The 21,009-nt window shown below is 65.7% G+C and overlaps 6 protein-coding genes across 6 annotated transcripts; 2 read left to right on the plus strand and 4 right to left on the minus strand.

The window, feature by feature from the left end:
* Positions 1-224: 224 nt before the first annotated feature.
* On the plus strand, positions 225-984 carry EMIHUDRAFT_358003 (hypothetical protein; the record flags this gene model as incomplete). The annotated part of the gene is made up of 2 exons (XM_005763269.1): positions 225-551; positions 634-984. Coding segments are annotated over exons 1-2 (521 nt in total), but the record flags the coding sequence as incomplete, so codon positions are not given.
* Positions 985-6,276: 5,292 nt separating this feature from the next.
* On the minus strand, positions 6,277-6,888 carry EMIHUDRAFT_215175 (hypothetical protein; the record flags this gene model as incomplete). The annotated part of the gene is made up of 1 exon (XM_005763270.1): positions 6,277-6,888. The coding sequence occupies one exon, from the start codon at positions 6,886-6,888 to the stop codon at positions 6,277-6,279; it is 612 nt and encodes a 203-aa protein (XP_005763327.1).
* Positions 6,889-7,348: 460 nt separating this feature from the next.
* EMIHUDRAFT_215176 (hypothetical protein) lies at positions 7,349-8,776 on the plus strand (the record flags this gene model as incomplete). Its single annotated transcript, XM_005763271.1, has 4 exons — positions 7,349-7,873; positions 8,030-8,110; positions 8,197-8,308; positions 8,493-8,776. 4 exons carry the CDS (start codon positions 7,349-7,351, stop codon positions 8,774-8,776), a joined length of 1,002 nt encoding a protein of 333 aa, XP_005763328.1.
* A 1,240-nt stretch (positions 8,777-10,016) lies between these two features.
* Positions 10,017-11,444, minus strand: EMIHUDRAFT_215177 (putative folic acid synthesis protein; the record flags this gene model as incomplete). Its single annotated transcript, XM_005763272.1, has 1 exon — positions 10,017-11,444. One exon carries the CDS (start codon positions 11,442-11,444, stop codon positions 10,017-10,019), a length of 1,428 nt encoding a protein of 475 aa, XP_005763329.1.
* A 1,259-nt stretch (positions 11,445-12,703) lies between these two features.
* EMIHUDRAFT_104985 (hypothetical protein) lies at positions 12,704-13,642 on the minus strand (the record flags this gene model as incomplete). Its single annotated transcript, XM_005763273.1, has 1 exon — positions 12,704-13,642. One exon carries the CDS (start codon positions 13,640-13,642, stop codon positions 12,704-12,706), a length of 939 nt encoding a protein of 312 aa, XP_005763330.1.
* Positions 13,643-15,416: 1,774 nt separating this feature from the next.
* Positions 15,417-19,831, minus strand: EMIHUDRAFT_104986 (hypothetical protein; the record flags this gene model as incomplete). Its single annotated transcript, XM_005763274.1, has 3 exons — positions 15,417-15,506; positions 17,798-18,019; positions 18,209-19,831. The coding sequence occupies 3 exons, from the start codon at positions 19,829-19,831 to the stop codon at positions 15,417-15,419; spliced, it is 1,935 nt and encodes a 644-aa protein (XP_005763331.1).
* Positions 19,832-21,009: the final 1,178 nt, after the last annotated feature.

Raw genomic sequence — 21,009 nt, forward strand, 5'->3', positions numbered from 1 at the left:
ACCGACCTCGCCTGCGTGCGCGCTGCTTGGGTCGACGCGGCCGTCGCAGCGCGTGTTCCACCAGAGCAGTGCGTCGCCGCACCGCGGCTGCACGCTCAGCTTGGCCCTAGGAAAGTGCGTCGCGCCGCCATCCGCTTGCGCGAGCGAGCAAAGGGCTCGTCGCAGAGCAAGGCAAAGTAAAAACCCGCAAGAAAAACAACAACCCGCCTGTTTTGGATGATCCACCGCTTGGTCTCCGCTTGCTGTGTTGGCGGCAGGCCGGGCAGTGTTAGCCTAAGCTTTTGCTGAGTCGGCGGCAGTGCTGCGGGTGTCTCACGCCTAGCTGGCTGATGAGTGCGTTTGCGACGGCTGTCGAGGCCGCGCTTCCCGAGACAGGCGCCGTGCCTGACAGCTTCTTCCTCGGCCTCTCCTGCATCCTCCTCCTCGGCTACACGGTGTTTCGGGTGTTTGGCGCGTTGCGGCTGCCGGGTGCTGTCGGTGTGATGCTCGCGGGCTGCCTCCTCTCCCCTTTCGCTGGGCCGGCGATACATGTCGTGCTACCGTCCATCCAGGCGAGCGCCTAACGAGCGCCTAACCCTTACGGCCACTGCCGCTGCCGCCATCTTCTCACCTCCGCCGCCATCGCGTCTTCAGGAGGTCGCCTTCATCCTCCTCCTCTGCCGCGCCGGCTGCGAGACAAACATGGCCGACCTGAACACGAGCGCTGTCCTCCTGGCGACGCTCCCGCTGCTCGCGGACCTGACTGGCATCGGCCTGTGGGTCCACTTTGCGTGGGGCGCGACGGTGCCGCAGGGCCTGCTCGCCGGCGTGATGCTCGCGCCGCTCGGAGAGGGGCTCGTCCTGCCGCTGATGCACGAGCTGCGCGGCGAGGGCTCTCGGCCCTCAAGGCCTGTCACGGAGCCTCCTCGGAGCCTTCTCGAGCCTTTCCGTAGGCGAGGACCTCGGCCCTCTGCCGCGGCTGATCGCGTGCGTCGCTCCGCTCGAGGGCACGCTCGCGCTCTTCCTGTACGCCTTCCTCGCCACGCTCGGCTCCGGCTTGCCCTCTCCGATGTGGTTCCGGCTCCTCTCCGGGCTCGTGGTCCGGCTCGCCGCTTCGGTCGCCCTCGGCGCCGTTGTCGGCTGGGGCGTGGCTCGCTTCTGCGCGCTCTCCGACCGGCCCGTCCTCGCGGGCCGAAGGGTGTTTGTGGGCGGCGGAGTGGAGATGCTGCTCGTGCTGCTCGGCGCCTCGCTCTTCTCGTACGGCCTGTCGGGCGAGTTTTCGGACGGGGAGCCGCTCGTGCCGAACGTGCTCGACCTGCTCGTCCCCGACGAGTGGAGCATGTCCGACCCCTCGTGCTCGGTAGACGCCCCCCGTGCTCGGCACTGCGGCGGGATGCTGCTGCAGGAGCTCGCCCTGCTCTGCACCGGCTTCTTCGGCGCCCACTTCTCGCCCGCGCTGGCGCGCGAGGCGGAGGCGCTCTGGTCGGGGCTGTGGGTCTTCGGCGCCCTCTTCCTCTTCGCCGCGATCGGAGTCTCGATCGACGACGTGCCCGCCAAGGTGCGCCTGCTGCCGCAGCTGCTTCCCGCCCTCGCCTGCGGGCTGGCCTGCCGGTTCGTCGCCTGCCTCTGCGTCTGCTCCGCCACGGCGCGCTCGCGGCAGAGCGCTTTCCCGCAGCGTGGCGCCTGGCCGGGCCTGCGGCACGTCGCGCTCGAGGCCGCCTTCTGCTTCGCCGCCGGCCTGCCCCGCGCCACGATCCAGGGCGTCCTCGCGAGCCGGCCATACGTCGAGCAGCTCTACCCCGGGGTGGTGGTATGCGGCAGGGAGCTGGCCGCGCGGGGAGGGCTGCTGCAGTCCCTCGCGCAGGCGACCCTCGCCCTGATGGCGCCCTTCGGCCAGCTCGTCCTCATGCTCACCGCGCGGCCGATCCTGCACCGCCTCCGCTACTCACGCGCCGTCCTCGCCACGGAGCGGCAGATCGAGTCGGTCTGCGACTTCGAGCCGCCGCAGATGGCGATCCTCACGTTCCACCAGCAGAGCGAGCGGGGCTCCCGCGGCATCGACGTGCTCGGCGCGCTCCACTACCGCCTCTCGTCGGTCAGAGCCAACACCATCCTCGGCCCCACCGTCGAGGAGGTCAGCGGCAAGGCGGATTCGTCGGCCGCCGCGTCGTCGAGCACCCTCAGGGCCTCGACGGTGCGCTCCTCCACGGTGGGTCCTCCGCGGTTCAGCCAGGCACCCTCGCGCGAGGAGGGGGAGGCTCCCAGCGGCAAGGCGGGGGCAGTGGCGCCGTCCGAGAAGCCGTTGCAAGCGCAGCTGGGCGGGGGCCGCCTCAGGCAGTGCCTCACCGGCCTGGATCAGGTGGTCGCTCTTGTGCGCGCGCGCAATGCGTCGTCGGGCACCGAGATGACGTGAGGGTGAGCGCTCGAGCACCTTCTCGATCTCGACTACGTCGTACGTGTAGACGCGCGCATACGGGCACACCCCGCGCGCATGTGGACACGCCCCGCGCGTCAGCGGGCGTATGTGCACACCGGAACGCTGGGCCGCGTCGGCCGGGGCCGCGCGCCGACGCCGCCGTGTACTTTACTATATTATTTTGTACCTCATGCATGTGAAAATAGACCACACTGGAGCGAGAAACGGCAACCATCTCTCGCGACGTAGACCGTAGGCACCGTACGGTGTGGAGTGTGGTGGGCCGAACTCAAACACGCGCAACACCGACGCTTCCGAACACGATATCAGAGGGCGGAGAGAGACAGAGAGCTCTCACGCGAGAGAAGCACCGCGAAGGAGAGAAAACTAAGACGCAAGTGTACAAGGCGGCGAGGCGGTCCTCACTCAGGAATGCAGCAAAACTTCTTGATCAGGTCTGGGAACGGCGGAGACTTCACGGCCCCTCCCGGCCGTCCCCGGCTCTGCCAGAGCACTTGGACGGCGAGGCTGTTCTTGCCGCCGCTGTGGAGCGCGACCGCATTGGCCGCCTCGTCGAGGTGCGGCTCAAAGTAGTAGGCGTCGTGCTCGTGCGAAAGTGCAAGACGCCACCCTCGCCGGACAGCGGGGCGGTGTCCCCTCCCAGCACCGACGCCGCATCGGCGTCGGCGAGCTGGAGGTGGAAGTAGCTGCGTTGGACGACTCCATCCACCCGTATCCGCACGAGCCGCGCCGGCAGGACCCGAAGCCCGGTCTCCTCGAGCAGCTCCCTCGCCGCTGCGGCAGCAGGCGAGGCATCCGTCGCATCGACGCGGCCGCCGGGAGCTGGTAGTGCGCCGGCTTTCCCTTTTTGGGCTTGCCAGGCGAGCGTAGCAGACGCAATCCGTGCTGAGGGTATTCCGCGAGCACGAAGGCGCGAGGCTGGCCATCGGATGGCATATTGCAATTTGGACTTCCGGACGATTGGGGGTCGGACGCGAAAAGAATTTAAACAGCGGCTCTCTCACACGAAAAGAATTTTACAACAAAACTCCCTCGCACGACACTGGGCACAGGACTGGGCACGGGACTGGCTCGCACTGGCACTAACACAGGTACGCACGAAAAGAAAAACCGCACGTCCGTCTGGTGTAGGTGCGGTAGTGTTTCCCCCCGTATATCAACCTACATCCTAAATAAAACAACAACAACAAGCGACGAACGACGCGTGAGACGTGAGACACCGCAAATCTGCGTCGTCGCACGGTCACCTTTGGCGGGTTCGGCACACGGTTCATCATCCCCCCTAATCTCTCCGCCGGAGGTCCCGCGCATCCCGCACAAGCAAGGACGTACGCCGGCCCATCTTCGGCTGCTCTTCCGGCTCATCTTCGGTGCAACCGCGTCGCTAGATCATCCGGTGCCTTGCCCGCGCCGGTCTGCTGCGAGCAGAAGAAGGTGGGCAGCCAGTCGTACAGGGGGTGGCGCGCGTGGGGCTGGGAGGGGTTGAGGTCGGAGCGCGTCGCGAGGAAAACGTCGATGGACGATGCAGCCGCGGAGGCTCGCCTTGATCTCGTACGACGCCGGTCCAAGCTGATTGGCGACAGGACGGGTCCGCTCAACTACTGGAAGACGCACTTTGCGCGGACGCTCGCCGAGGCGCAATACCATGGTAGGGTCCGCATCATGGTCGTCAACACGGAGTCGCAGCACTCCCTCTCCGACTTCGACAGCGGCACGCACTGGTTCGTGGCTTTGTACGTCGAGCCGGAAAACGAGGACGGCGCCGTATACTAATTTGCGCAGCGCATGCTGCTTGTCCATTGTGTAGTAATGTGCATAGCCCGAGCGCGAATGTCGATATGTGTATATGGTGTTCATACCCTGAGCGCGGAGTGCCAGTTACTCTCGCCTCTCGCCTCGTTGGAAGCTGTGGTGCCGGCGTGCCGCGGTACTTACGTGTCCTGATGTTCAGTAACGACGTGCACCCTCCCTCTGTGTGTGGCGCACAACCTGGTACGTACTTTTCTCTCTCTCCACCTTGTACTCTCTCTCACCTTCCTCGCAATCCTAAACCTGCAATTCGTCCTCACCTTCGCCTCCGTCTCCCCCCGCCTCCACCTCTAGCGCCGCCTCATTGTTGGCAACGCTGACGTCCATGGTGCCGCCATTCCGCCTCAAGCACCACGGGGACCCCGACAGGTGGCAACAAATCACCTTCGCAGCTGTAGCCAAAACACCTCCGTGGGTGCCGCCTTGTGGCTGGGCGCCCATGCCTCGCAGTACATGCCGTAAGCTCACCTTGCGGTGCTGCACCGAAGGGTATAGCGGCACTGCCAGCGTGTCGAAGAGCTTGTACGGCGGCTGCTGCAGCACCTGAGGCGTCTGTTGAAAAAACTGCCGGAATGCGCATCCTCCACGGCAAGGCTCCTGCTCGGCGACTGGTGTGATGGAGATGCCACGGTCCATCGCCTTTTGCACGAGGCGCGCGACTGCACCGCCCTCGTCGAGAAAGGTGCATTCGGTGAGGTAGAGGAGGAACACCACGTTGCTGTGAAGCGGAGGCGCGTTGGCTTCGAGCGCCTCCTCTGCCTCTCGAATCGTTACCCTTTCCGGCGCATCTGGTGCAACCGCAGATGAGCTACGCCCCTCCTCCGCCGCCGCCTTCACCTCCTTTGCCACATCATGCGCGCCCTTGTTTCCGTGGCACACGAGGATGGTGACGACACCAATAAAGCCGTGCGGTTTTATTTCGCCCGGCACCGCGACGCCCGGCGTGAGCTCACTGGTGTGCAGCGCGTAGTACGGGACTTGGCGAAGCATGCGCAGCGCGATCTCCTTGAGCGACTCCACCTGGAAATCGTGCACTCGCACCCACACGATCGGCTTCGCCTCGTCAAATACGCGCGCGAGCACCTCGTCCGGCCCGCTGTAGGAGGGGTAGGCAGGTGGGGAGACCTCGACACAGCTCTCGCGGCACTCGGCCTTCAGCGCCTCTATCGAGGCGCCGCCCTTGGCCACGTCCGCCTCGTGCACGGCGATAAAGGGCCGCTTCGAGGCCAGCGCCGCGTACAACTCGCGACGACAGTTGAAGCTCTTGAAGTGCAGGGCACGGCGTGAAGCCGCCGCCGCAATCCGCGGAGTCGTCGCAGTGTCCACCCGCGGCACACAAGTCGCACGACGTCTGCCCGCGCTCCGCTTGGAACTCGCCAGCAGGGCACCGCGTGCACGCAGCCTGGCCGGTGAGGTTCTGGTACTGCCCTGCGGCGCAGTCGAAGGGCTGGACGGTGCCTTCATTCGGGCAGAAGCTTCCCGCGGGGCAGTCGGTGCAGCCGGTGGCGTTGAGCTGATCGGCGAACGTGCCAGCAGGACACGCGTCGCAGGAGCGGTCCGCGCCGGCTGCGGACTGGCTCGTCCCTGGCGAGCACGGGAAACTGAATGACGTACAAGAGCGCCGCGCCCACCAAGCCCGCGAGGCCGTAGGCCTTCGAGAGCACCGCGGCGAAGCAGGACGTCGCCAGCAACGCGAAGCTCATCATGTCGAGGCGGAAGCCGAGCCAGCGGCCGCCCGCCACAAAGTGGAAGAATGCGCGCGAGTTGGCATCGTGGAGCGTGTGGAAGCGCGCAAGCAGGTCACGCTCAGGTCACGCTCGATGCGGAAGGCGCGGATGGTGGCGAGGCCGCCGAGGCACTCGGAGAGGAGGGCGAACATGGGCGAGCGCGAGACGGCGTCGAGGCGCTTATCTCGCGCGCGCCCAACAGGTAGAAGCGCCGCAACCTGCAGCCGAGTGCAACCGAGTGCAACCAACCACCGCCGAGTGCAGCCGAGTGCGTGCCTCCTCTCGAGTGCGATACGCATTATACACGGGGCTGTGTCCCCGCATCTAGGCCTCGAGGTGCCAGCGAAAGTAGCAGAGGAGGGGCGGCAGCGCGATGAGTGCCCACGGCGCCAGGGCGATGCAGAGCCCGACCGACGCGGTCACCATCAGCACGCACTGCATCGTGTCGTGGAAGGTCTGCGGGAGCATCGAGTCGCAAAACTCGATGTCCTTTGAGAAGCGGTTGAGCAGCCGGCCGCTCGGGTTCGAGTCGTAAAAGACCATCGGCGCGCGAAGGAGGCGTTGTAGCGCGCACCGGTGCAGCTTGTCGGAGGCGGTCACGGCGATGTGGAAGAAGAGCTGCGAGCGGACGACGGCAAAGAGGACGGCGGCGAGCAGCAGGCCCGCGCATAGCCAGCTGTGGCGCGGTGCAGCTTGCTCTTCAGCGGGCAGCGAGCCCCAGTACGGCAGGTAGAGAGCCGGGGTCGTTTTTTTCTTTTTGCCCAGTGTTGTGCGAGGGGTGTTTGTAAAATTCTTTTTGCAATCACAGCTGCGATCTCGTTGGGTCTGCCTCATGGCGGACCGGCAGCAGCAGCCACCCTCCGTGGACCGTCCAACCGCGGCGTACGTGCAATCGCAACGGAACCGCGACCGCAGCCCCGCAGTGTTGAAGCCCATCGCGGCGATGCCAGCGGGCGACGGCGGCGGTGGCGGCTACGGCGGCGGCGGCGGCGAGTCTCTCGCCGCTTCTCGCTGCAATCTTCATGCCACCTCGCGGTCGTCCCACTCTCGTCGTTCTCTCCCTTGTCATTTCCTCCTCTGTCGCGTCGTTCTCTTCTGCCTCGTCCTGTGACGCCGCTGCCTGCCGGTCCCTTGTTCTCGCGGCTTCTTTCGCCTTTCGGCGCAACTCCGTCCTCCTCGCGGCGTATCCTGGCCCCTCGAGTCTATCGAGCTCCCCTCGCGCAAGGACCACATTTCTGACTCCCACTCCGATCATTTGCCTCCAAGTCATGTTGTTGCTAAGTTTGGGCAGAAGTGACCTCGGCAGCCCTGTAAAATTCTTTTCCGTACTGGGCGCTGCCCGACCGCAGCCTCAAGACGTGAAGCGTCTGTGCCACGCGCCGCCACCCCCCCGTCGATGCTGATGGCGCTCACGCCTGGCCGCTGGTGCGACTCGAGGCTGACAGAGGCGCTTGCCTCTGGGGAGCGCTTCCCCGTCTTTTGCTATGGCAGCAATGGCATCGAGCAGATGCGAGACCGCTGCCGCAACGGCGGCCTCACGTCGTGTCGTGCCCGTCTTCCGGACGCATCGCGCGTCTTCGGCGGCTGGAGCGAGCGCTGGGCCGGCGCGGTTGCATCGGTCCAGCCTCTCGCCGGCCACGAGGTTCGAGGAAGCGTGGTCGATCTCGACTCGGCGGAGATTGAGCTGCTCGACTCCTTCGAGGCGACCAACCCGGACGCGCCATACGGCCGCACTGGCGCGGTGTACCACCGCCAGGACGTCGTCGTGCTCGTCCAGCGCGAGGCGGGCGGGCCCGAGGTGGCGGCAGTCGCGCTGGTGTACGTCAAAGTGGACGCGAGCTGGCGCGGCCCGCCGAGCCAGCGCTACGTGGACGCATGCGTGCGCAACGTGCTCCAGTTCTGGGACGGCAGCGAGGTCGAGGTGCGGGACGAGCGGGGCAACCTGCGCGATGGACCAGGCGGCGGCGGCGGCAGCGGCGGCGGCGGCGGCGGCTCCTCCTCCTCCTCCTCCTCGGGCGGCGCCTCCTCTCTGGCGCCGCTCGCCTCGCCTCCGGCTGGCTCCGCTCCTGGCGGCGAGGGCAAGGGCAAGGGCAAGCGGGTCGCTCCGGGCGGCGAAGGCGACGCCGTGACGCACTTTGACGCGGACGCCTCGCAGACTGTCCGCGCGCTTGCCGAGGCGTGGGAACCTTCTGGGAACCTTCTAGGAGCCCTCTAGGAACCTTCTAGGTCCGCACGCTTGTCGAGGCGTTTGGCTTCTCGCTTGAGAAGGCGGCGACGGCGGTGGACTCGATCGGCGACAAGTCGGACCTGAACGCGGCGGTGCAGTGGCTGATTGATCGGGGGGAGGAGGACCACGGTGGCGCCGTCGAGTTCAAGCACTGCCCGCACCTCGACGACCCCTCCCTCCCCCTCATCGACGCGTCGCTCCTCCGGCCAGGCACAGCGCCCCGCCCGAAGCGCCGAGCGGCTCTTGGGGCGGGTGGGGGGGTGGGGGGGGGGGGGGGCACCGCCTCGTCACGCGACCGCCCTGTTGTGCGCAGGCACGCACGCCCCGGCCGCGGGAGCGCAGCCGGTCTGCTCGCACGGGTGCGAGTCGCCAGAGCAGTGGGTCTGCCTCCAGTGTGGCGAGGTCAACTGCGGCCGCTACCTCAACGCGCATAGCCTGGCGCACCACGGGGCGACCGGCCACGCCACCGCAGCCAGCCTCGCGGACCTGTCGGTCCACTGCTATCTCTGCCACGGCTACGTCGAGCACCCGCGGCTCGTGCCGCTGGTGGAGAGGCTGCGCGCCCTCAAGTTTGGCGAGGACGCTTTCGGCGGCTGAACGCCGGCCGGACACTCTCGCGCCGATCCGCTCCCCCGCATCCGCCATCCCCGCGGGTCGCCGCTGTGTCGTGTGTGGGTCGCCGCTGTGTCGTGTGTGTGCGCTGTGTGCCAGCAAGGGGGCCGCGAGTCCACTCTCTGCTCTCTGCCCGTCTCACGCTGGTCTCACGTGTGCACCCCGCCGCCGCGGGTCTGTGATGAAGACTTCTTCGTTTTTCCACACACACAAAACGCGTGCCGGTGGCGGTGCGGCGGCCCGCGGTGGGACTGGAGGGGAGTTGACTAGGTCCAGCCCTGGGTGGCGCAGATCTGACGTTTTGTGACAATCGTCAGATCCGTGTTTTTTTGGTCTTGCGGTACATCTCTCCGCTCGCCACCTCACGCTCCGCCGTCCGGCCATGGATGGTCCGATGGAGCTCGGCGAGCTCCATCGGACCATCCAACTCCGGTCACCGAGTCTGAACGCGCTCAGCCTCAGGAGGTACCAAATCGCGCGAATTCTGCACGCCTCGCTGCACCGCTGGCTTGACTGAATCAGGCAGCAGCAGGCTGCTGCTGCTGCCACAGCAGCAGTCTGCTGCGGCCCTAATACGCAAGTTGATGACTAGCAGCACTGCCGGGGGCATTCGAGCCGCCACAGCCGGTGTGCGGCTGTGCACTGCCACCTGCCCGCGGCTACGCACAATGTGCGCTCGCATTGGATGAGCCCTGCTGATGGACCTGCATCGCCTAGCTGCACGAGAGCAATGCCGCAGGCAGTGGCCGTGGCATACACTGCGAGCACACTTGGTGCAGCTGCGAGGTGCAGCAAGAGCACGTCGTTCCTGCCTCTGATGCCACTCTCGCGGCTTGCAGCGCGTCACTCGCGCATGCTCTCCAGGAGCTATGGCGGGCGCGTGTGTGGGGCTGTAGCCTGTGTTTGGCCGGTTCTGACCCGTTTACTATCAGTATCATGTCCGGGCCACAAAAAATCGCACACGGGTAGCGGCTCAGGGGCCCAGTAAGTCGCGGAATCGCCAAATGTCACAACCTGCGCCACCCAGGGAGCTGGTGGACCTAGTCAGTTGGACACCGACACGTGGGACGCGCTGGGAGGTGCAGGTGGGAGGTGTCAGGAGAGAGGCGCGCGCGCGGAGGGTCAGGGTGGCCCAACGCGCAGTTCTCTTTTCAGAAAACACATCGAACACATGCGTCTCAACGTACTCACCATGTGCACCCCCCACGCGGTAAACCGCCAAGGCTCACCGGTTGTCGGTGGAAGCCGGCGGAGCGCCGCCACCTCGGTGGATCGCGTCGGCGACGGCCGCCACATGGCGCATCTGCGATACGTCGTGCACGCGCAGGATGTCGGCGTGCGGCACCGACGCGGCGCACGCGGCGGCGGTCGCCCACGCGCGCTCCTGCGGCGGCAGCTCCACACCGACCGCCGCGCCGAGGAACGACTTTCGCGAGACGCCGACCAGGAGCGGGTAGTCGAGGGCGTCCGACGCGGCGGCGGCGGCAGAGGCGGAGGAGAGGCCAAAGCGGTGGAGAGAGCGAAGGAGGGCGAGGCTCTGCGGCGCCGTCTTCGCAAACCCGATGCCCGGGTCGCCTATCAGGTCCCACTTCGGCACGCCCGCCGCCTGCGCCGCCGCGAGCCGGCCCGCAAGCTCGCTCCTCACGTCAGCCACGACGTCGTCGTACCGCGCGAGCGAGGCCATCGTGGCGGGGTCCCCACGCATGTGCATCAGCACGGCGGGCAGGCCGAGCCGCGCGACCGTCGGCAGCATCTCGCGGTCCATCGCCCCGCCGCTCACGTCGTTGACGACGCGCGCGCCGAGCGCAGCCAGCTCGGCGGCGACGGCGGCGCAGCTCGTGTCGACAGAGATTGGGGCACGGAGCGGCGAGGCGTGGAGGGCTTGCACCACGGGCGCGGCGCGGCGCAGCTCCTCCTCCGGCGAGACGGCCACCGCGCCCGGCCGCGTCGACACGGCGCCGACGTCGATTATGTCTGCGCCCGCTGCCTCGAGCTCGAGGGCGTGCGCTGTGGCGGCGGCGGCAGAGTCGAAGCGGCCTCCGTCAGAGAACGAGTCGGGCGTGACGTTGAGGACGCCCATCAGCAGCGTGCGCCGACCCCACCGCACGAGCCCCTCGTCGTCGTCCGACCCGAGCGGGCAGACCCGCTGCAGCGGCGCCGCGTCCTCCGGCGGCAGCGCCGCGAGCATCGCGGCGGCGGTGGCGCCGGATCGCGGGTGGCGCGCTGCCGGGTCGATCTCGGCGAGCGGTTCGAGGACAAAGCGCCGCTCTCCCATGCGCGGGTGCGGGAGCTCGAGCGGAAGGCTCGGCGCCGCGTCGCCGCTCGACGCGTCCGAGTGCTGCAGGTCGCCGTAAAGGACGAGGTCGAGGTCGATGGCGCGAGGGCCCCAGCGAGCTGAGGGAAGGCGCCCCACCTCCACCTCGATGCGCTTGAGCGTTGCCAGCAGCTCGCGCGGCGAGCAGCTCGCGCGCACCGCGGCGACCGTGTTGAGGAAGGGAGGCTGGTCGTCGACATAAGCTGGAGCCGTCTCATAGAGCGACGCGGTGGCCTCGAGCTCAAACTCGCGCGATAGCTGCCGGACCGCCGCACGGATGTTGGCGGCGCGGCGGCCAAGGTTGGAGCCGAGGGCGATGTAGGCGCGGAGGCGGGACATCGACCACATAGAAATTTCGAGAAAACTCAAGCGCTCCATGAAAACGACTGCACTCCGTTACGGAAAAGCATGCGCGACGCTGCCTCTTTGCGCCGCTCACTCGCGGCGGCAGGAGACATGGCCGCCGATGCGGCTCGCACTCGCTCGGCGGGCCTCCGTCCCACAGCCGCCCGGGCGTGCCAGGGGTCGGCCTGGCGCTGCGCTGCTCGCACGCTGCACTGCACAAAGCTGCGACAACAAGGGGAGGCTCCTGAGCTTCAGTGTTGAGCAGTGCAGCTGCGGGCGCTCGTGGGCGGCTGTGCAGTGGTGAGAGTGCCTGTTTGGAGGCGAGCTGGCGCTGCGCCAGGGTGCGCAGCATGCTCCCTTGCTCTGTCCTGAGGCATGCTGGTTGGCGCCCAGCACAATGCCCTGGATGCATTGCTCCACGCCGTGCTGGCTGGTGCAGTACTGCCAATGCGCCGACTGGCGCGCAGGGTGCGCGTCGCCGTGCGTGGCACGGGAGGCGCGAGAGGCGCGGCTGTCGGTCAACCCCGCGGCGCATGGGCGCCGCGGAAGCTGCTCGACAGGCTGCGGGCATCGCTGCGGCAAAAAGCGCCCGCCCTCTGCTTTGCTTTCGCCCGCGTTTTACGACAACTTTCGGTTTATCATAGCCGCCGAACTTTACCTCGCTGTTTCTTTATAGGTACTTCGCAGCTGCGTATTCTTGTATTATCGTCGAGTAGTACTGGTACTGCGTGGGGGCAGTACGTATTCTCGTATCACTAGCTCCGAGTAGAGGGGGCGTTCTGCAGTTAAGGGGAAACCTGGTACACGGAACTAACCCTCGGAGAGTATTCTAGCTCCGAGTAGAGGGGGCGTTCTGCTGCTAGGGGAAACCTGGAGCGCGGAGCTAACCCTCGGAGACCCGTGTTTACTTTAAGGCCCTTGCCCTGCGAATGCGCACCCCCCCTAGCTAGGGGTCAGGGCTCTCTAGCCCGTAGCCCGATGCCGATCATCCGGCTCGCTGGGTGCGCTTCTCAGCTCCCCGGCCCTGGATGTGAGGTTGATGACTGCACTCCAAGTGCTCCAAGTGCTCCTCCAAGGTGCTCCAAGTGTTCCATCCGCACTCCGCGCTCCAAACTTCGCGTGCGCTTCATAGCTCCCAGGGAGCTGGGTGTGAGGTGAATGACTGCACTCCAAGTGCTCCCTGTGCCCACCGGAAACCCAGCCGTTCGTGCGATTCCTCTCGCCGACCGCGGTGCCGCACACCCACGGTCGCCTTACGAGTCGGGCGGCAGCAGCGTGCGCAGCGGTCGCTCCACGCGCCCGCCCCACGCGCGGGCATTGTGCCGTCCGCCTGCCTCGCGATGGTACTTGAACGGGACGCCTTGCGTGCGCAGAGCCGCGCACATCCCGTCGACGCCCGGCTGCAGGCTGGTGTCGAGGTACCAGGCTCCGAGCTGCCAGACCGGGTCGAACCCATCGGCCAGCTCGATGAGCGGCACCTTGCGTGAATCGGTGTCGCCGCCGTTGTCGATGTACAGGCGCGCGTCCGGCCGCAGTCGCCTCCGCAGCGCCACCTCGGTGATGAGCGGCAGCTGAAAGACGGGCGAGAGGCAGGCTGCGTGCGCGAACACATCGGGCCGGCGCCACGCGCTCAGAAAGGCGCAGAGGCCGCCCATGCTGCTGCCCATCGCCGACGTGTGCTCCGGCGACGGCAGGGTGCGGAATTTCGCGTCGATGGCGGGCTTGACGACGTCGCAGACGTAGCCGATGTACTTGCGGCCGAGCGGATTGTCGCCGTACTCGAGCCACCTCCGCCTGAGCAGCGGCACGGGCGGCATCTCTGGCCCGAGCGGCAGGTCCATGTCAAGGAGATGGCCGCCTCCGCACGAGTCCAGCATCACAACGATCGCCGGCGAGATCTCGCCGGCGGTGACGAGGCGCGAGAGCGCGCAGTTGAGGTCCCACCGGCTGCCTTCGCCGCCGCCGCCGCTGCTACCGCCCTCATCGTTGGAGAGACAGCACTGCCCATCATGCACATACAGGGTCGGATAGCGCCGACGAGGCTGCTGGTGGTAGCCGGGCGGAAGCCAAACATGGATCGAGCGACCAGGCACGAGAGCACGGTCAAATAGCGCGGGAGCCGGCGCGTCGAACGTCATCGTCTTTGCCGGCGCTTGGAAACCGAGGACGAGCGTGCACGAGCATGATAACATGAGGTGGGCCGGCAAGCGCGTGTAGGTTAAGCCGGCTAGGTGGACCGCGACTGCAAGCCGGGCGGTCGTTGAGCGCGATCAGCCGCACCCAGGTTCCAGTCCGAGCAGGGTAGGGGAAGAATTGTGGTGGCAGGCCAGCTGGCTGATCGTCTTGTGAGTTTGTGTGTCTGTGTGTCGCTCGTGCGTGTCGTCATCTTCTGTCTCGCGTCCACCCATACGCATACCGCGTTGCCCAACGGCGTTGGTGTCTAGTCCGAAAGAAAGAAAACAAAAACGAGGGATGGCAGCATCTTCATGAGCCCGCCCATTGACGTCTCGCAGAGGCCGACGACCGCGTGTGTGTGGCAACGGCTCCCCGCAACAGGTGTCGGCGGACAAGCCCGTTACCGCTACGTCTCAGTGCGCTCGGAGGAGGAGATGCCGTCGTGCTCCTGAGCCCTGGTGTCGAGGTGTCGAGGCCCGGTGTCGAGGGTGTCGAGCTGCTGTCGAGCTGCTGTCGAGGGATAGAGGTGTCGAGGCCTGTCGAGGCCTGTCGAGGCCTGTCGAGGCCTGTCGAGGCCTGTCGAGGCCTGTTGAGGCCTGTCGAGGCTGAAACCATGCTTGACCGTGTCGAGGGGTGTCGAGGGGTGTCGAGGGTGTCGAGGGTGTCGAGGGTGTCGAGGGTGTCGAGGGTGTCGAGCAGGTGTCGAGTGTTGTCAAGGGGTTTTGCGTCTAAGGTGTCGAGGTGTCCAAGGTGGCAGGATGCAGTTGCAGCCCATCAACAAAACTTGGGCAGCAGTTGCAAAGCTGTTTCATCCCTTAGTTGCAGCCTCAGTTGCACCCTGTTGATGTAGCACAACCTGAGCACAACCAGTATACTCTCTGTGGACATTTGAGGACATCAAGTGCCGGGAGTCATTGCCACTGTGCACAAAGGTACTGTGCAGGCGCAGCACCGCAGCAACGTCGCCGCTGCAGCAGCGTCGCCCCTGCAGCGCCACCGGCGCACAAAGCGCAACTGACCACAGCGCTCATGGCACAAGGCTGGTGCCATGAGTCAGTGGACATTGCCACTGCACAAGGTGCTGTCCAGCAGCTAAGGGCTGCCAGTACCCCATCGCAGCAGCGTCGCCGCCGCTGCAGCGTCGCCGTTGCAGCCAAGCGTCGCCAGTGCACAAAGCGCAATGGACCACAGGTCTGCACTCATGGCACAAGCTCACTGGTGTGAGGATTCATTGCCACTGTACAAGGTGCTGTGCAGCACCTGAGGGCTACCTGAGTACTGCCATGTTTGCTGCATCAACAGGGGTGCAACTGAGCTGCAACTTGAGCTAGAACTTGAGAGGCTGCAACTCAGGGATGAAAGTACTGCCAGCCAAGTTTGATTGCTGCTGCAACCCTGATTTCTAACTCTGACTCCAATGGGTCTACATCTCTGCTGTGTTAGGATCATCAGAGGTGTCGAGCGGTGTCGAGCGGTGTCGAGCGGTGTCGAGGGGTGTCGAGGGGTGTCGAGGGGTGTCGAGGGGTGTCGAGGTGTCGAGTTTGGCACCTTGACACGGTCGAGCATGGTTTCAGCCTAGATGGTGTCGAGGGGTGTCGAGGGGTGTCGAGGGGTGTCGAGGGGTGTCGAGTTGGTCGAGTTGGCATGGGGTGTCGAGGTGTCGAGTTGGTGTCGAGTTGGTGTCGAGGTTTGGTGTCGAGGTGTCGAGGCCAGGGCTCAGTCGTGCTCGAGGCGGCCTCGATGGCGACGCCCATCAACTCTGGCGGCTGGTCTCGGCGCTTCGTGTGGGCCTCAAAGGCCTCCGAGCTCGCCGACGTCGGCGACGACGGCAGCATCAAGATCAAAGCCGACGCGAACGTCATGCTTACCCTTCAGGCGCACCTGCAGGTCGGGTACAACTGGACGTTGGCGCGACCGTCCCTCGCGTCGCCATCAAGCTCAACGACGCCGTCGTGGGGGGGACTTTTCTGGCCTCGGATGCCCAGGGCCAGCAAGACTCGCAATCCTGCGTCGTGCAGAAGCTCATCGCGCTTTCGGAAGGCGACGTGATCACGGCGGAATTTCGGACGGCCACGTCGGCCCCCCATCACCATCACCACGGGAATTACATGCACAGCCAGGCAGAGCAGACAGAGTTGAGCCAGGCGTTCAAGACCTCGCTCATGCTGATTTGCTGCTGAGCTGCACAGCGCCGTCTCCTTCGTTGTGAGAGAGACGTGAGTGAGTGTTGCATAGGCGGGGAGTCTCCCCCGGGAGTTGCATAGGCGGCTCTGGGGTGTTGCATAGGCGGGGAGTCTCCCCCGCTGGTCTCCTCCTTCCCATTTTTTCTTTTCTTTTGAGAGCAGGACGCCGGGTTTGTCTTGTATGTGCGTGTCCGGGGTGTGTCAGAAGGGTCAGTGAGGGGTGGCGGGGGACGGGGACGCGCAAGGTCAGAGGCTCAACCATTCGTCGGCTCGTCGGGGTTGGAGAAGGGGAGGGGGAGTCTGGACGGTCGGCGAGGGGGTCGTAGCCCAACAGTGCGTACGGGGTAGCCGCCACTTTCCTGCCTCACAAGGGCGGGGCTGTCCCGGAAAGTGAGAAACGCCGGGCAGCGTGGTGCACAACTTCAACCTCCCATACGTGTTTGTTCGCTCGTTTCCTCGGGCTGTTCCATCTTCCCATCTCCTTCCAACACAGGCGAGGCGGGGGGGGGCGCGGGTGCGGGGTGCGGTGCGGTGTGAGTGTGTGCGTGCCATGTGGCTACAGCAAGTGTCCATCCGTCTGTATTATTATTAACAGGTAGGTAGGTAGAAAGGTGAAGAACAGCCAGGCTCGGACTGGACACCAACGCGGTATGGGTGGACGCTAGACAGATGATGACGGCACGCACGAGCGACACACAGACACAAACAGGCTCACAAGACACACAGCCAGCGGGCTGCCACACACCCTGAGTTGGCGTACACATAACTCAAGGCCATATCCTCCCTGTCGCCCCCCCCAGCACTCCACGGTGCCAAGAGAAACAAACAAAGGCACAACGACACAACAGACGACAGGAAGTGACATGCGAGGCTAGAGCAGGCTTGCTCTACCTCCAGCAATCTCTCCGGCCGGCGAGGCACATATTAACAACGAAGGCGCTCTCAAAAACAAAAAATAACGGTGTGCCCGTGTGTCCAGCCAAGAGGACACCGACATGGCACGATAAAGGCCATGGTACCTTTGTTCTGGCAGACAGTCTCGGCCGTCACGACGCCTCGCGCACTAGGGCTGCCTCGAGCCCCGCCCGCCTCAGCAGCCACTCTGGCAGGCACGACCTGGACGATCCAGATATGTGCGGGCCGACAGGATGGTCTCTACCCTCGCGGCGAATGGACCGTCGAAGACTCGAGGCTTCGCTTCAGCATCGAGGCACGGTTTGATGAGGGCGAGCCGATTGAGAGCGGCCGTGAGGATCTGCTGGGCCCGCACGGTCAGCAGCGGCGCCTCACTCCTCTCGCATCTGGCCGCTTCGTCACCGCCGACGGCCTGTGCGAGGTGCTCAACATGCTGCGCGCGACGAGTCAATTAATAGTTAGTAGTTAGTGACTGGTAATCATGATCAACAGGTGCCAGTCACGGCCGGAGCGTGGGCGTGGATCTCCAACAATGCGGTCTTTGGCGCCAAGTTGGCGAAGTTTCACCTCGACTTTCCGGCGGGAGCCGAGCGTAACGGGGCAGACTTGCCGGCTGGCCGGGTCTTCTTCACCGGCGTCGGCTGGCAGACAGATGCGCTGGAGAAGGGAGAGGCGGCGCTCGCCAGGCTTGAGATCGAGCTGGAGGCGACGGGCGAGGCGGTGGCGACGCGAGCGGCAGAGGTTGACCACGTGGGGTGGGCTGGAAAGCCGTTCAAGCTGCGCGCCTGCTACCACCTGGCACCTGCCCGTGCAAAAACGCGTCAGGCGTCACGCGTTCGCGGGACAGTAGGTTTTCGAAGAACGTACTTGAGGACGCGATTACGCGGTACCGGTAATTGCGAGAGCGGGCTACTCGGCGCGAGCGCGCAAAAACGGGGAGGGCGGGAGCGCCAACTTCGTCGACACCTCCACCGCGCTGTGAAAGGGCGCCGGTGGGAGCAGGACGCCCCCCACCACAGTGTACACGCCGCATCCGAGCACCTCGCACGGGTAAGCCCGCCATGCAAACCTCACCGCCGCGGGTGGGAACTCTGCACGCCCTCCGCGGCCCCGGCCGCTGCCGCCGTCCGCAAAGCCGCTCAGGACGATGCTCTTGCCGTCGGCGCCGAGGCTGGTTCTCGGAGCGAGCGACCAAGCGCCGTCGAACGACGTGCTCATCGCGCCGCACGCCGCGCCCGCTCCGTCGGCGCACACCTCGAACGGCGTGGTGCCGTCCCAGTTGGTCATGTTGTGCGCCTTATGAGGGTCGCGAGGCTGAGAGGGTGAGCGGGCGGGGGTGGGACAGAGGGTGGGAGGGTGGGAGAGAGGGTGGGGGGGTGGGAGGATGAGGATGAGGGTGAGAGGGTGAGAGGGTGAGAGGGTGAGAGGGTATGAGGGTGGCGGTGCGTTCACGCGCTGGCGGCGGGGTCGAGGGCCGGGCCTCACCCTCGATGTGTTCATGCGTGAGAGCACGAGGCCGGATGGGCCAACCTCCCGAAAGGTGAGCACGACGCGCCGGCGTCCGGCGTCGGCGACCGCGCTCTGCAGGATGGGCCCCGCTGTGATGGAGGGCTCCCGGTACGCCCAGCGCCTCGCAGCGAGGGCGAGCCGTTCGCCAACCTCCTTCTTGTGGCGGGAATGGACGGACCCAAACGGGGACGCCGCGTCGCCGAGGTCGAACGCGCTCGCCAGGAAGGTGTTTGGCATCTTGGTGTTGGGCAGCGAGCCGAAGCCCTGCGTCTGGCCCAGCCAGCGGAAGATCGGCAGCGCGATCGGCGCCTTCTCGTCGACGTCGCCCGCCAGCTGCACCACACCGAAGGCGAAGCCGTGGTCGTGTCGCCGCCAGCCTCCCCAGCCCTCCCGCCACCGCTTGACCAGCGCGGGCAGCTGGCAGGCGTACGGGACGGGAGCGCCGCCATTCGACTCGCCTTGGTACCAGACCACGCCAGCGAGCGTGACGTTCCGCAGCGGCGAGACCATCGCGTTGTATAGGTGCGTCGCCACGCGCGATGCCGCCACACCCTCTGCCAATATCCTTGCCCCCTCTTCTGCCAGCGATGATCCCGACCCCGCTCCCTCTGCCAGTGCCGGCGGCGGCGGGCACGACGGCGGGATCGCGCAGCCAGGCGGGGGGCAGCAGCACAACTGCCCCGGCAGCGGCTCCTCGCAGCAGGGAAGGCAGGTGGAGAGGTTCGCGGCGGCGCGGACGCCACCCTCTCCGCCCTCCGCCTCGCCGCCCTCCGCCCCGCCGCCCTCCGTCCCGCCGCCCTCCGCCCCGCCGCCCTCCGCCGCCAGTGACTCGGCCGCCGCATCGGCCGACACGTGCCTGCAGTCGTCCAGGGCGGCGGGCGGCATCCAGTCTTGTATTGCCGTCCCGCCCCAGTTCGTGCTGATGAGGCCGATCGGGGTCTTCCTGGCCGCCTGCAGCGCCCTGCCAAACAGGTAGCAGACCGCGGACATGTACAGCCAGTTGTCGTCATTCGCTCCGCCGGCGCGGGGGGCGTTCATCGAGATGGAGACGTTGCTCGCCACCGACCACGGCAGCTCGACTCCGTCCACCCAGTCGCCCCTGTTGGTGCTCTCGCCGAGCTCCTGCAGCGGCCTCTGCGCCGTGAGTTTGCGCGTGGTGAAGAGCCGGATCTCGGGGTGGTTATTTGCGTCTTGCACCAGGTCTGCGCCGCCAAACGAGTTCTCGACGAGGAAGGCCATGTTGGACTGGCCAGAGCAGAGCCAGACCTCGCCAAAGAGGACGTCGAGGAGTGTGGCGTGAGCTTCCGAACCCATCCTCGCCGTGACGCTGTACTGCACCGCGGAGCCGTCGGGCCGCTTCTGCGCTGCCACGGCTGGCAGTAGGACGGACCAAACCAGGGCGGTCGCGTTGAAGCGCGCCAGCGAAGCTTGAGCGGTGAAGTTGTTGACGGCGATGGGTGTCGATGCAGCGTCGGCGGCAAGCTCGATTGCCACGGCAGTGGCGCTCGCCGGCGCGAAGCCCCACAGCGATGCACGCGCTGGCGCCTGCTGAAGTACCATGTGCGAGCCGAACGAGGCGGCGAAGGAGAGTGCGACCATGAGGCAGCGAAGGCGGCCGTCTGGCGAACGAAGGCAGTCAGAAGAAAAAATTCACGTATCAAAGAAAACGCGAGATTGGCTAAGCCCGCCGGCTGCCTCAAACCGGGGGAGGAGAGGGACATCGGGAGAAAAGAAGAGAAACAAGGCGTGTCAGAATGGAGGAGACGCCCTCGCTTGACCTTGCCGGCACGTCGCTTGCTTTGGTCGCGTCATCGCAGCGCCCCGCCATCCATGCTGTCGCTACTACTGCCAGCGCTCGCTTCCGTGAATGTGAACCTCGCCATTCTCACCTATCAGTCGCCCTTCAGCGCCTTCACGTCGGCCGAAACTGCGTCGCCGAGTGGGTCAACGGCACGTGCTGGCTTGCAGAGCGGATGCAGGCGGTCGTCGCGGCCGCCTTGACGGCAGTGACGGACTAATGCGACAGCCCTGAGGGCCTCGGGCTCGCGTCGGCCGGTTGCGCGCGGCTTGCTTTGGACACGAAAGTAACGCACGGCGAATCCGATGCCGGTGATAAGTGGTGTCGCACATTCCGCCGCTCTCCAGGACTTTGACGGCACTGATCTCTCCGGACTCTTACAGTTTGCTGCCATTGAGGGTGCGCCAACAGTTGCTACCGTACTGCCATCTTTCCATGGTATTGGCTCTACTCGTTCATGCATCGATTTGAGAAATCCTACACCGAGACAGTACTGGCGGCGTGGTCAGTCCGACGGCATCTGGTTGTCGCATAAACTCTTTCGCGACACTGGGAACTGGAGTTCTTTCCGCCGCCGCTCACAAATGTTAGACCCTTGCTCGAAGCTGGCGAGGCTTGCCGCAAAGGGCACGCCGTTGGCACCAGGCACGTCTCCGGCGCACTTCACGCTGCGCCGGAACGTCGCGTCTCGTCAAGGTTCTGTGCTTGCACTTGGGGAGAGCGCCAACCTGGACTTCAACCGCTACACAGGCTGCGCTCCAAATCTCACGCGTTTCGGCTGTACGTTCAGTGCACCCTTTGCCGGCGCTTTTCTGCCCGATCCCACTCGTGAGCACTGGGTTGACATCATATCGGCGGCGCCGCCGTTCAAATACTGTCGTCGAATACCTCTCGGATCGGCAGAAGCGCCGCGCCGACGCATCCCAGGTGTTGCAGTGCTACTACCCGAGCTGCACGCCAACATCAATGTCGGGCACGC

Source organism: Emiliania huxleyi, assembly GCF_000372725.1.
Source record: "Emiliania huxleyi CCMP1516 unplaced genomic scaffold EMIHUscaffold_64, whole genome shotgun sequence".
NCBI lineage: Eukaryota > Haptophyta > Isochrysidales > Noelaerhabdaceae > Emiliania > Emiliania huxleyi.